Source organism: Harpia harpyja, chromosome 21 (assembly GCF_026419915.1).
Source record: "Harpia harpyja isolate bHarHar1 chromosome 21, bHarHar1 primary haplotype, whole genome shotgun sequence".
NCBI classification, from domain to species: Eukaryota; Metazoa; Chordata; class Aves; order Accipitriformes; family Accipitridae; genus Harpia; species Harpia harpyja.
The window spans coordinates 8790918-8805072 of record NC_068960.1 but is presented as its reverse complement, the minus strand read 5'-3'; the positions used below and the strand labels follow the sequence as shown (position 1 = coordinate 8805072).

The 14155-nt window shown below is 40.5% G+C and overlaps 1 protein-coding gene across 1 annotated transcript; it reads left to right on the top strand.

Moving 5' to 3' along the window:
• The first annotated feature begins 54 nt into the window (after window positions 1-54).
• On the top strand, window positions 55-14121 carry DAGLB (diacylglycerol lipase beta). The gene is made up of 15 exons (XM_052773117.1): window positions 55-246; window positions 797-948; window positions 3051-3225; window positions 3861-4122; window positions 5242-5367; window positions 6334-6461; window positions 7448-7574; window positions 7920-8003; window positions 8460-8537; window positions 8943-9023; window positions 9119-9246; window positions 9782-9850; window positions 9949-10021; window positions 11040-11293; window positions 12832-14121. Exons 1-15 carry the CDS (start codon window positions 152-154, stop codon window positions 13022-13024), a joined length of 2025 nt encoding a protein of 674 aa, XP_052629077.1. The 5' UTR covers window positions 55-151; the 3' UTR covers window positions 13025-14121.
• The last annotated feature ends 34 nt before the right edge of the window (window positions 14122-14155 follow it).

The window sequence follows — 14155 nt, the reverse complement described above, 5'->3', positions numbered from 1 at the left end:
ATGTCCGCAGGGCGGTTTGGGGCGGTGCGTGGTGACGTCGCGCCGCCGTGACGTCGCGCCTGCCCGCGGGCGGGCGGTGTGGCCTGCGGGAGCAGCGGGACGGCGGCGCCGGTGCTCGGGCGCCCGTCACGGAGCGGCGGCGGCCCGCAGGATGCCGGGTCTGGTGGTGTTCGGCAGGCGGTGGGCCATCGGCAGCGACGACTTCGTCCTCCCGGGCGCCTTTGAGCTCTTCGTCAGGCTGGTGTGGTAAGGCCGGTACCTCCGCGCCCGCGGAGGCTCCTGCCGCGGGCGGGCGGGCGGGCGGGATTCAGGGCCGGCCTGCGGCCGCCTGGCGCCGCCCCCGGCTCCTGAGGCGTTGGGTGGCTGGGGAGGGGAGCGGCGGGTTCGTGAGGGAGCGCCTTGACTCGCCCGGCCGCGCGGCGCGGTCCGGTTGCTGCCCTCTCTGCCGTGCGCCCCGGGCCGCGATGGCTCGGCCGTCCTTAACTGCCGGCGGGCAGCGGTAACGGGGCCGCGCGACTTCTGGAAGTAATGTGGTGGTTCCTTTGTTTAGGTCCGCCTGGGTCCTCCGGGATCTGCGGGGAGTCTGTTGCCATGTCTGCTGAGTATTCGTAGAGTCATCTCATTCTGGCAAATTCCTTCTGTAACAACTCTCTTTCTGTTAGTCTTTGTGGAATGCTTCCATTAAGATGAAAACTCTAATGGTTTCATTAAGATGAAGACTATTTGTCACGTGATCGCTCTGCAGTATGCACCTTTCCCTTCCAGCTATAACTTCTATTATCTTACTTTCCTGTAGGTGGATTGGAATTCTTGCTCTTTACACAGTTCATAAAGGGCAGTTTAACTGTCCTGGGGGAGGATTGCTGCACAGCTACTTGCTCGTCCTTCTCATTCTCCTGGCTTCTATAATATGTGCATTATCTGCTCTTGTATACGTCAGTATGCAAGGTAAATAGTTAATAATAACATTTTATATTTACCTAATAGGATTGTAATTTTTTTTTTCTAGTCTGGAGTTGACATTAAAAAAATGCAAAGAAATTCAAGTGCTTTCATGGTAGTCAAACTTGAGAAACTGTCTGTCAGCATTAATGTATTTGCTTTAATAGCATTACCTCTGTTAGTCAGGAATCTAAAATAATAAATGGACATAATAGCTTAGTGCAGCTAATGGTGACATGTTTATTGCCATCGGAGCATCTTGAAAACTTCCTCTACGTTCACCATTAATACGTGACCTCGAATGGAACACCGCTCAACCTCTCTGGCAGGAATTTAGGGGGATTTATCCAAAACCAATTTCTCATCTGAAGTATCATGTTAGCTTTGCCTTGCATAGACAGGCTTAGTCATGTCTTGTGAAAGTTCATTAGCTGCAGTGGGTTGCTTGAGAAAAAACACACATAAGAAAGTGATCTATATACATATCATAGTAAAACTAATGCAGTAAGTACTGTTAAATAGAACAGGACTTACAGCTTGAAGTGAACGGCTAAACAGAAGTAAGGGCCCCAATGCAACTTCTAGTCATTTGTAGAAATGGTTGATTTGGAGTTAAAAAATGCTAGGAAAGCTTTTTTCCTGCTGAGGCACCTCGTTATCAAAGTAATGCTAGGAAGATTGAAATATGCGTGTGGTCTCTGGAGTAATAGATGAGATACCACAATTTCTAATGTATTGGTTTTCACAACACGCTGTAAATAACAGAGTATTTAAATTATGTAAGTGGAAAGAAGCATAAAGAGTGCATGAAGAGAAACTATGACAGAGCAGAGATGTGGATGATAATTCTGGCCCTGAATTTAACCACTGTTTTTCCTACAGTTTCCAGAGGAGGGAAAGGAAGATTAGCCAAATTAGGCAGTTTATATTTATATCAAAGTTGAGGAGGTGAGAGATGTAACTTTAAATAGCAGGGAGAAAAGAGCGTTGTTTTTTATGAAAGTACAGCTACAAGGCCATTATAACTAAGACATGGAAGAACTCTGAGGCTGGATTTCCAAGAAAATTAATGGTGAGCTGTCTTGGACTGTGATAGTAATGCATGGGTTTGGGAGCAATTGTTCTTGCACCACCCCTTGCACTGTACTGACGTGGGCGTTAGTGATGCCAGTGGTGAACCTGACTGGAGAACTTGTACACTGGGTTGTGGTGCTGGGAAAGGAAAGAAGTTGTTTTCAGGAACCACAGTTTCATCAGATTGTATCTGTGTAAGCAACCATGCTGTTGTAGTACAGGCTACAGCCCGGGAATGGGAATAAGCGACCACTGGATCAAGGGCTTTTTAAACAGCTTTGTCACTGGATGTGAACCACAGCTTTACAATTGGAACATAGTTTCCAAAGTTGTTTTTGTTCTGCAGTGTTTTAAGCCTTTACAAATTACCCTGCCTGCACATGAGCACGCACACCCCACCACCTCATAACCCTGTGATCAACAAACTGGTTTAAGGAGCTGAGCTGGCCAAAAATTACTCCCTTTTGTACGGCCTAAGATTGCTAAAAGGAAGAGGTTATTAGTAAGCTAACAATACAGAAAATAGCCTAAGAAGTATTTGTCCTGGTAATGGTCCTATTTTTGTTCTCCTACATAAAAATGGGAATTAAATTACTATTTCGTGACTGAGTAAACAGAACTTCATTGTAGCCCAGCAAAGTAGCATCTAAAAATGAAATATTAAGCCAACTAAAAGCTAAGTAGAATAATAATAAAAGCAGGTACTAAAAGTCATAAGGAACTGTAGGTGAGCCAACGCTCCAGTATGCGGCTTTGGCTTATGCTGGGCACAGCACTACAGTTCACTGCAGAACTGTCTGACTAGAGAGTGATTTTGGGTATTAGTAGAGTAGATTCTAAGAAGCACAGCTATAAACCCATTGTTGTTTTTGTTTTCAGTGATAGTTTTCCATTAGTATGAAAATACTTTATAGTTTCAATTAAGTTTCTTACTTTCCGTAAAGCTCAGAAAGTTCGTATATCCAGGTAGGATTTTATGTACTTAAGATGCATTCATAAACAGTTCTTGTTTTAAATTCTCCTTGTAATTTCAGGAACAATTTCTAATCCAGGCCCAAGAAAATCACTTCCCAAGCTACTTTATACTCGCCTACTTCTCTATTTGCCTGAATTCATCTGGGCTGTTGTAGGAGCTGTATGGGTGACAGACAGCAGTGTGCACTGCGAGAAGACTGTGATAAATGTCGTCATTGGGACAGTTATTGCAAGGTAAAGGTGCCTCCCCGCAAATCGAAGCTTGATAGTGTACGTGAAATGCAAAATGCAGTTTACATGGGTTTTGTATGTGTTTGTTGAAGGCTTTTCCAGCAGTTGGAGACTGATATTTCTTATAAATTATTTTGGTTTCTCATAGAAGGGTTTTCATTGTGAAGAGAGAAGAATTTTTAAATCTAGACAGCTAGAATGAGTTGATATCCTTCCCTAAACAAGCTTCAGCTACTTGCCTTGAGAGAGCACATGCTAAAGTGAGGGAAAGAAAGGGTAAGAGGGATAGATGGCAATGTAGAAAACTAAATCTGAAGCGGGTGGTAACTAGATCACTTAACTGGTAGTGAAAAATGGAGCCTTCGCACCTCTGGGTTGCTATTTCCGAAGCACAGGACTGTGATTTTGAGTTTGGTGCCCTATGTGAAATTTGCTGACAGCCTTGTTCTGGTGCCTAGTGGATTGAAAGCCCGATAACAGAACATGCACCCTTAAGACAGTAACAGATGGTGTTCATGCAGTATTTCATACCTAACTTTGTTTTCTGTCTGTCAAGATCTATAGTTGTGTTTTCCTGCGTACTTATCAGGAGTATCTGGTTTCACAGTCCTTTTATCCCACTTCTTTCTGTTTTGCAGCTGGGTTATCATCATCTTTACCATCATTGGAGTTGTAATCGTCTTTGATCCACTTGGTGGGAAAAAGACATTTTACCTCACCGATAGTGTAAATCGGAACCTGGAAAGCAGTCAGTCAGGGCAGTTGCTATATAATGTGAAGAACACTGCCACCAGAGTCTGGGAAAAAAGAATCAGGTTACTGTGTTGTTGTATTGTGCAAGATGATGACCATCGCGTGGCTTTTACAAGTATTGCAGAGCTTTTCCGCGCCTACTTTTCAGTAAGATGGAAAGTTTTTTTTTATGTTTTGTTTTGACTAACTCTGAATTTGCAGATGTTGCAACACACATGTACCTCTGTTCACCTAGAGGCCCCTTGCTACCCTGTGTCTTGAAATCAGGTTTTGAATATGCCAATTTCAAAATTAAAGGCGATTCCCATACAAGGTGTACAACACTGATTTTTCTTTCCCTTTAACAAAGGTTTCTCTCCCCTCACAAGCATGAAGGGCTGTGAGAAAACAGTATTCTTTCTCCTTAGGTACCTAGTCAGGAGAACAAGGGTGAGTTTCTTTTCCTCAATATGTGAAGATCCAGGCATTTTTCCTACTGACGATGAGTAAGGAGTCATACCCATAGCAAAGAATTGGACTACTTTCTGACTATTAAAAAAAATGAGCCCCACGGTCTGTTAAGGCAGTCTTCCCATTCTGAGCCACTTCTGAGCACGTGCCAGACTAGAGTGTGCACATGCAGGAAGTTGCTTTTTGGAAACAGAGAGTGTCTGCGAAATTGGAGTCTGCATTGCATTGATTTAGCTCAATTTCATGTCACTACTGTTTGGGCAGTCATAGTTCAATGTTGACTTTGAAATCCGTTCATGATTTCGAGACTAGTAGGTCTTGTTTATCAAGCGGTACTTGGGCATGCTGATTTATAGCCACAGCCTACTCAGTGGTTTATAGGGTAAAGGGCGTAAGTCATACGGAGAGATGACTGCCCAGAGAGTTGAATAAAAGCCTTTCAGCCTTCTCCTGTGTAAAATCCTTCTTAGCTCTCACTGTAGAGGACTTTTCACATAGTGGTGTAGAATGGTGGTCAGTAATGTCTGGATCTTTATTTGCTATATGGCTGAGTGGGTCCTCTGTTGGGTATTTTGTTAAGTGATGAAATTCATGTGTAGAATTGTCGTCGGTCTTATTGAAGAAAGCATTCAATATATACAGAAGGGTGGGAGGCTAGATGCTGCTGCGACCTGTTTCTCCAATGCACATTGTCTCTGAGTGAAATGTATTTATATAAACTGAAAAAATAGAATTCCATGTGCATTTTCTTAGGAGATAGTCTTGCCATGTTGAGGCGTGGGATGGCTTTAAGTGCTCTTTCATTTCTTTGTACAGGACACTGATCTGGTGCCAAGTGACATAGCAGCTGGTTTGACTCTGCTCCATCAAGAGCAAGATAAAATGGAAAGTTGCCCAAAAGAGCCTGAAGAAGTCCTGTGTCATTCTCCATCATCTCTTGTGGTAAGATAGGGTTGTTGCAGCCTCTGGTGCAGTTACTCTAGGAAGCGGTGCCAGATCAAAATGAAAGGCAGTTCTTTGTGCAAGGGGTTTTTGGTTTTGTTTTTGTTTTTAACAAGATTAAACACTACTATAAAAATTCACAACAATTTAAATTAATAATACATGCAGTGAAAACATCTTGATGAGTTTGCAGTCAAAACATTTGTCTGCTTTTGCCTAAGTAGAACTTATATACGAATGGGGAATTAAGTACAAAAAGGAACCATTTAGGACACTCGATCACTGTTGAAGAGCTGGGAGAGAAAGGAAACAGAGAGAAAATTAATTATTTAGTACTATTTGCGTAGAACTGAAAAGCTAGTCTTTCAGTACTGTGGTCTGTTTAAATTATGTCTACTGCAAATATCCAGAGAAGATAAGAAGCAAAAAGAGGTTACAGTTTGCTAATTGATTTTTGCTAGTCTTCTATGGTAAAATGCCTTTGTAAATTATTTTAACTTCTTTTGGTCTGTGTTTCATGGAAGTATATAATTCTACTTCAAACAATTTCTATCAAATTCCTTTTGAATCCAGCCAGTATGATGGGGTCATGCTTTAAAAGTCCTTACCAGAGAGATGTGCTACAGACTCTTCAGCCATTCCTTTGACATCCTTAAGTAACATATTTGGAGTGAATGTTGTTTTCAATCTTGAGCTTATCAGTGTATAAGTATTGGAAGAAACTAATTTAATGAGAGCTTTTCAAGACTGGTGAGCTGTGTAGCTATGTAAATAAACACAGACTTTTTCCTGGAATACGAGTGGCTATTTTTAGTTCCTCTTAGACCTTGAGGTTTTCCTTTTGGATAGCGCGTATTTCATCATGCCTTGATTTTCACTAGTCTGTGTTCAGGTTTTATTCTGGGGCTGCCTTAACACACCTCTCTTCCTCTCTCTCCTTCCTTTTCTTTCCCTGTGTCCTTTCAGACAGACGATTTGGATATTGAACTGGAGAATGCTGCTCACTATATGCTGTTTGCTGCAGCTGCTTATGGCTGGCCCTACTACATATACACCAACCCATTTACTGCACTCTGTAAGCTCAATGGTGACTGGTAGGTTCAATCAAGAGCTTAAAAACACATAGCTTCCTTTTATTGAACTAGCATTAACAGAAATAAAATAGTTTCAATAACAGTATTTTTGTTGCATTAAATTATATCACTCTTGGGAGTACCTGAGCTTGACTGGTAGAGTTATTTTTCACAAATTCAAACGTCAAAGCAGAAACAAAATTCCAACATCCTTCCACCCTCAGAAACAGACAAGCTTTTGTTTCTTAAGAAGAGTTTGTGACTGAGATAAATAAAAATCATTTAGCAAAATGACAAAGGAAGAATTGGAATTAAACCAAGCATTTTAAAATGAGGCGCTTTACAGCTGCCTTTGGGCATATATATATAAATAAAACTGTATCAACAGTTTTCCCTGTCTTAAAGGAATTAGCAAAAGTTACCTGTTCCTCCAGCTTCCTATTATTCCCTTTTCCCCCTTTACTCAAAAAAACTTCTACAGTCAGTATTGAAGTATGCATAATGCTGTGTAGGATTACTGTATATTTAAGTGACCACTGATGTTCGTGACTGTAACCGTGATTTTCTTAATTAGTAGCATGAAATTATTTAACCTACTGAAATATAAATGACTTGGAAGAAAAATCACATAATACAATGGATAAAACATGACGTAAGCCTGCTGTACAGAATTTGTTTTGAATTTTCTTTTTGCTTGTTTGTATTTTCTGTCATTGGCCTGTAGTCTTAAGAATTCTTTTCTTACCACATTGTTTGCTCTGCTCATAGTCCTGTAGCAATGGTGTATTTGCCAGTCTTTGAACTGAAAATGTATGGCATGCTGCTCAGGCAAAACCAGGTTTGTGGTCAGAGGTAACATCTTGTATCAGACTACTGGTACTATTAAAAAAAAAAAAATAGCATTTGATTCCTGGCAGAAATCTTATGCAAATGTAACTGAGTTTGATTCCTTGAAAGGAAACCGAAAAAATTTGAACATTAAAGTTTTTCTCTTCTGTATTTGTTAGTTGCGGAACTAGACCGACAGATACTGATATAACTGGCAGTGATCGTCGTAACTTTCACTTTGGATCCATCCTAAGAATAACAGGACTGCAGTACAGAGACTTCATTCATATCAGTTTTCATAACAAGGTAAACAATCTGGACAGGCATTCAGTGAAAGCAAGAGGTGAAGTTTCTAGTTTGCCTTCTGCATTTATAACATACAAGATGCAAAGCCAAATGAAAACAAGCCCTGAAACATTCAGTTCTACTTCCCCCCCCCCCCCCCCAATCTAAAGGAACAGCCACAAAACCATTGACATAAATCTGTCTCAGTATTGCAATAAAGGCACTTATAATAACTTAAGAAAATAATTCAGCTTCTTTCTGTAATACAATAAAGAGAGCTCAATAAGAGAGCTTTCAGAAGGTGAGAACAAATGCTTACTCTTATAAAAAGTTGGTGTCATTACTGATTACATTTTTCCCCTCCAGATCTATGAGATTCCATTTTTTGTTGCTTTGGATCACAAAAAAGAAGCTATTGTGGTTGCAGTGAGAGGGACCTTGTCTTTTGAGGTATCATCCATCTGATATATATAATTAGCTTTATAGAAATAGGCAAACTCCTAGTATCTAGAGGAAGTTGTGTTACACTGGCACATGTAAAAACAACTCACTCACAGGTATGCATCCTCCAGGCTTAAGTTGTAAGCCTTCTGGCCCTTGGATGGGTAATATTCCATGTGCCACTGGAAGAGAGCATGGAGGGTAGGCAGTGGTAATTCCTTTTCACTGTGAGTGGAGGTGCATTTGTAATGTCTGTGTTTGCAGCTTGGAAGTAGTTGCTGGAATCAGAATTGTGATTGCTGTATATATTTGCTTGGGTGGTGATTTATGGTGGGTTGTGTTTTGTTGCTTACCAACTTGGAGGTCAGCTTGATGATGTCCCTATGACAATGCTGAGTAGGAGAGTGCGACCCGTGAGCCATGAAGCCCTGCAGAGAGGTCTGACAAAAGCTGTCTTGTTTACAGGACATTCTCACTGATCTGTCAGCAGATTGTGAAGACTTGACACTGGAGGATGTTCTAGAGAATGGCTTTGTACATAAGGTGTGTGCAGTCTGTAGCTGTTTATAAATCATCTCAGCAGTAAGGAAACTATAAACACCTGGGATCCTTTAGTTAAACAGAAGAGTATTCTCCTTGTGAGATGGATTGCACAAATTATTTCAGTGACTTGGTTGTTGCATCAAACACTGCCGCTGGAACTGCAAGGTAGAATTTGTAATCCTCTTGTCAGACTTTATGTCCTTATTAAATATTCCAAAAACTTTTTAACCATTACATACAAGACCACTTGTTTATAACTAGACCTCTGTCAGGAGCATGTTTAAAGGGAAGACCAGCTTTGCAAAAAGAAAGTTGTTCTGTGATGGTGTTGTATTTAAAGTATACATGTATCACACTTCAGATTAGATACACCCTTCTTTTCTAACTTTAAGTGCTGTCTTGTAGGGAATAACTCAAGCTGCAAACTACATCTATCGGAAGCTAATAAATGATGGAATTTTAAACCAGGCTTTCTCAATTGCTCCAGTAAGTTACCTTCCAAATAATTTGGTTTGCCAGAAGAATTACACACAGGTTTTTCTGTGTAGGTCTATGTTTCAGTCTTCTCTTTCTGTCTATAGGAATATAAACTTGTGATAGTTGGTCACAGTTTGGGTGGTGGAACAGCTTCTATATTGGCAATCATGCTCAGGAACTCTTTCCCAACATTAAGGTGTTATGCCTTTTCTCCTCCAGGAGGACTGTTAAGGTAAGAGACTTCTGTTATTTGGTTCTGTGTCTAAGATGTAAAAATCTTCAAGGTAGTTGACAAATATGTTAGATGATAACTCTGGGCTTGACTGTATTATGAGTTTGTTTATACGATAACTCTGGGCTTGACTGTGTTATGAGTTTGTTTATACATTCTCCACTGGAATTAGATTTCCTCCATCTTGAGTTACAGTCGAGTTCTTGGGGGAATATTACAGAATGAAATATATCTAGTGAATTCTGTCAGATAGTATAATTAGAGTTTAAAATAAATGTTTCGGCAATAAAATGCTCACCTGACTGGCCTAGCTTGGCCTGTTTGACATCTACACATACTGTTACAATCAGCATTGAAGTTACTCTGTCATCTGTAGCAAGTAGGTCTGAAAGCCTACTGAAGAACTGACTGCAAATGCTGCTTCTGTTGCCACGTATTTGTATTTTTATTGAAGATAATGATCATCATAAAACTAAAGTGTGCTTATATCTTTAGTTTTATCTAAAGTGCGTCTTTTTTTGTTGTTGTTTTTAAGCAAATCACTTGCAGATTACACTAAGCACTTCATTGTTTCAGTCATTGTTGGAAAGGACCTTGTTGCAAGGTGAGATGGAAATATTTTTAAATGGTTCTTTCAGGGATGCATTAGATTGCAGAGAATAGGAGACTTTTCTTTACTTTGCTCTATGTGTGTTTAAACAGGTTAAGTATGCCCAACATGGAGGACTTAAAAAGGAGAATAGTGAGAATTGTGGCAAACTGCAACAGACCCAAGGTAACTAAATGCAGTTCCTAGTTAAAAGTCAGTGGAATTGTTACCTGGGTTAAGCCCCAGCTTTAATGAAGTGACAATTAGTGTGTGTATTTTTGATCTTAATGATGAGAGTTACAATTGCGTTTTGGAACAAAAGCGTTTGTTTTTAATTCAGTGACTTTTGTGTTAGTCCCTTATCCTATAAAGCTGTCTTGTTGGAAATGAAGGTTCAAGAAGACCCGGAAGATATCTGTGCACCACATCCAAGACCTGAAATTATCTGTTTGCTAGTTTTCTTGACAAAATAAACTATTAAAAAAATGCAAATGGGGGGGGGGGAACACAAACCAGCTAAAATTATGAAAAATCAGTAAGATTACTTACTTTAATAACCATTTAGTATCATTAAGTAAACAAATTAGGGGTTTTACTTAAATTTTACCTTCAAAAATTGTTGGGAAAGCAAATATTTCTCTGTTACGGTGTTAATTGCTTATCTCTTCTTTTACTGTTAGTGAGAAACTCAGTTTTGAAAGTGCTGGAACAGTGTGGTGTCAGGCAAGATGATACTGGAGGTATAGAGGAGTGGCCTAAAGATTCAAAACTGCCATTTCTGAACATGTAAAGTTAAACCTGCTGTACCCACAAGATTTCCATGTAGTCCCAGGATGAGGAGTCATGTGGAGGGCCTGGGTGACGTTGTAAATACAGAAAAAGATAACAGACAGTTAGAAGGTACAGATGCAAGAAAATGTAAATCTGCAGAGCAGAATCCACGCAGAATAATTCAACTGATAAAGATTGTAATGTTTCCTGTAGCGTTACTAGTGGCTTGGGTTAGATATCGGTGAAATAGGTATTACTGTGGGGAAAATTCGGTAAGATTTTATCAAACAAAAAGTTTGGGGAGCTTGTGCATACAGTCATTTTCAATATTTTAATTGTAGTTTCAGGTGATGCGCGTGCAAGCACACAACTAAAATAAGTTATTTGAAGAGATGCCAAACCTCAATTTGACTGCTTTTCTTTCTGAATTCAGTACCAGATTTTGCTGCGTGGATGTTGGTACGAAGTATTTGGAGGAGATCCAGATAACTTCCCAACTGAGCTGGATGGTAGAAACCAAGATGCCCTCACCCAGCCACTTCTAGCTGAGGAGAGTTTAATGGTTCATCGATCACCTTCATACAATGCCCTTGAGAATGAATCGCACTTAAATTCACCACCTCAGTATCCTCATCTGTATCTTCCTGGAAAGATTATCCATATTGTAGAAGAATCCAGCTCTAGGAGGTAAGTAGAATAATGAATACCACTGTCTTGTTTTCCTAAAATCTACTTAAACCTGCTTCTTGCTTTCAAAGTACTTATTTCCAGCTCTGTGTCTCATCTGCATCTCCAATACCCATCTTTGGTTATTACACATTAGCCAGGTTTTCAGTTTTCTGTGCCTCCCTGCTTCTTTCTGTTTCACTTCAAGGCCTGGAAACTGTTCCTCTTTATGCCTGCGTGCCTTATTCTGCCCAGATACTGCATGTGCTCAAGGGATGATTTTAAACAGCAGGACTGTTAAGTTCAGCTTTGGCATGCTGCAGTTCCTGCCTGAGACTGCAGATCTTGCAGTCTTGTGTCCTGGTAGTAGTGAAGTGATAACAGAATACCTAGTTATCAAGTAGTCATGTGAATGTTGGTGATGAGAAAGAGGCAAAATGTTGCCTGTAATATGGGCCTGGCCAGACTGGAGAGGTCCAGTTGCCCCAGTAACCAGTGCGCCCATGCAGCCTCTAGTTTCCTGTCCTTTGCTGCTTTTTTGTGGATGCAGGAGGGTGAGGCAAAGACAACAGAAAAGCTGAAACTGCTGGAAGGGTGAGGATTTGGTGATTGTGATTTTGGTGGGGCAGTGTTGTGTTTGGGGTTTGGGGTTTTTTTTTTTGTTTGTGTTTTGTTGATGTTGGTTTTTTAGACAAAACAACTGCAAACAGCCCACAGGCCAGACAGTACTTGATATCCCTTGTTTCATTCTGAAACAGAAGTAAGAGCATCTGTAACTTGCACAAGACCATCTTGAAAAGAAGAAAGAAGAAAAAAAAAATCTGTAACTTCCAGAAGAAGGAAGAAAAGGGCTGGAGAAGGAATCCACTTTTTTTCCTCCCATTCAGTAGATTAGTATTGTATTTAAGCTTCACATCTTTAACGTTTAAAAATTTCAGTACTGGTTTTAAGAGTTAGATACTTCTAACACCTGTGATCTGGCAGGTTTTCTCAATGGCTGCTCTTCTACTTTATTGAATTCATTTCTTTTCCTTCATTTACTCCACAGCACAGCAGTTAATCATGTTTTTTTTCTTAATTGGACTAGCACACAAGAGCCCCCATCATGTACTGTTCTGTAAAATAAAATCCTAAATACATCATATGTGCAGCATTAAATCTAGTGTCTAGTCTCCTACTGATACCACTGTGACTCATTCCCTAAATTTGACATTAACCATGTGACTGTGCAGAGCTTAACTCCTCACCCCCCTTTGCTCAGACTGTATTCCATGTTTCTTCGAGCAGGATTATTGGGTAGCTTCTTTCACTGTTAAGGCGCAGTACAATTTGGCGTAGTTCTGCCTTCAGGGACATTGAATGGCAGCATTTCCAGCTGTTTGCTGACGGTCAGAACTGTAGCTCCTTGGGAGCCCACCTTCCTGCTGTGAGATGGTTCCAACTCCTCCCTGAGCAAGGTCCAAAGTCTCCAGGTTGTCTGTTCAGGCTTGGCATCCAGCACCAGTTCTGACAGTCGTCTGAGCCATTGTATTTGTGATGTGTTTGGTTGTTTTTTTTAGGTTGTGCTCTTCAGATATGAAATACACAGCAAGATGGTCAAATGAAAGAGTCTTCAGCAGCATTTTAATAAGTCCCAAGATGATAACAGACCACATGCCAGATGTTGTGCTCAAAGCTCTGAACAGTTTGTCTCAGGAACACGGATCATGTATTTCTTGTCAAACACAAGAATGTAACACCAATGTAGTATAACCATAGCTCGAAGACGAGGTGTGGGGGTTTTTTATTGCAGGTTTCAAGTATTCAAGACACATTCCACTTAAGTCAAAGTGGATTTCAGTACTTTTCTTGCATTGTGTAAAGTAAACAAGGGTCTTAATGCCCTTGCTTCTGCAGCAACCTCAAGTAACATTATGCTGGTTAAAGCACAGATTCTGCATTGATGCTGAAGGTTGAGCTTTTACAAAATGGAACAGTATGAGGAGTTCTAGCTAAGCCTGTGTACACTGGTGCACAAGAGCCGAGGCGTCAACTGAATACTTGACTGCAGTGAGTGGGTGCGTGAGGACAGCTTGGCCTATGCATTAGAGCAGAGCCCTGTCAGACCTAAAAAAAAAAAAAAATAAGTCCAGTTCTGCTTCAAAGTCACTTCAGGCCATTGCCTTAGTGCCCTGTGACTGACCTTTGCAAAGCCTGGAGGGTGTTGTAGGAAAGGAGCGCTATGAAAGCAACAGTGCAGTGCACCAGAGGCTGCACCATCTCTCAGCGGCTGGAGGTGGGTAAGTAAGTGAACAAGTCTGCGGCAGGTGGGAGTGTGCAGGCAGGCTGCCCACGCTGGTTTTTAATCAGGCAGTTCTGACTGATTGCACTATTTTTCTTACAGATTGTGGTAGTATCCTAGGGGGGGGGGGGGCAGGGAAATGTTGTGGTTAAATGCTGCTTGAATATACATGTGCAATATTATTTCATCTACCTGTCTTTTGTATTTGTTGATCCATGACTACTTTTATTGATTTTAAACTAAACTAATACTATAACTACTTAATGAGGAGAAAAAAAAATTTTTTCATGCCTTGGCATCATCTGAGTCACTAGCTCTGACTGCCAAGAGCACTGATCTAATTCTGCCAAAAAATGTATAACCAGTTCTACTGATTTTAAAAAAGTGGATTCCTTGTTTCTAGTGTGCAACTATTTTAACTTTTTTTTTTTTTAAGGCTCAGCAGCATTTCCTATTAAAAAAAATCATAGAAATAAGTTATAAAGTAATATGACATGGTTGAGAATAACTGTGTGGATGTTCTTGCTGTGATACTTAATACAGAGACAAAATAAAATGCACTCTAAAACCCTGTCTTGTTATGTTCAGGCATGCTGGGTGTG

Coding starts and splice junctions, on each gene's coding strand:
- DAGLB (XM_052773117.1), top strand. CDS start 152: ATGCCGGGTCTGGTGGTGTTCGGCAGGCGGTGGGCCATCGGCAGCGAC. Junction 7,575..7,919: donor ATATCAGTTTTCATAACAAG/GTAAACAATCTG, acceptor TTTCCCCTCCAG/ATCTATGAGATTCCATTTTT. Junction 8,004..8,459: donor GAGGGACCTTGTCTTTTGAG/GTATCATCCATC, acceptor TCTTGTTTACAG/GACATTCTCACTGATCTGTC.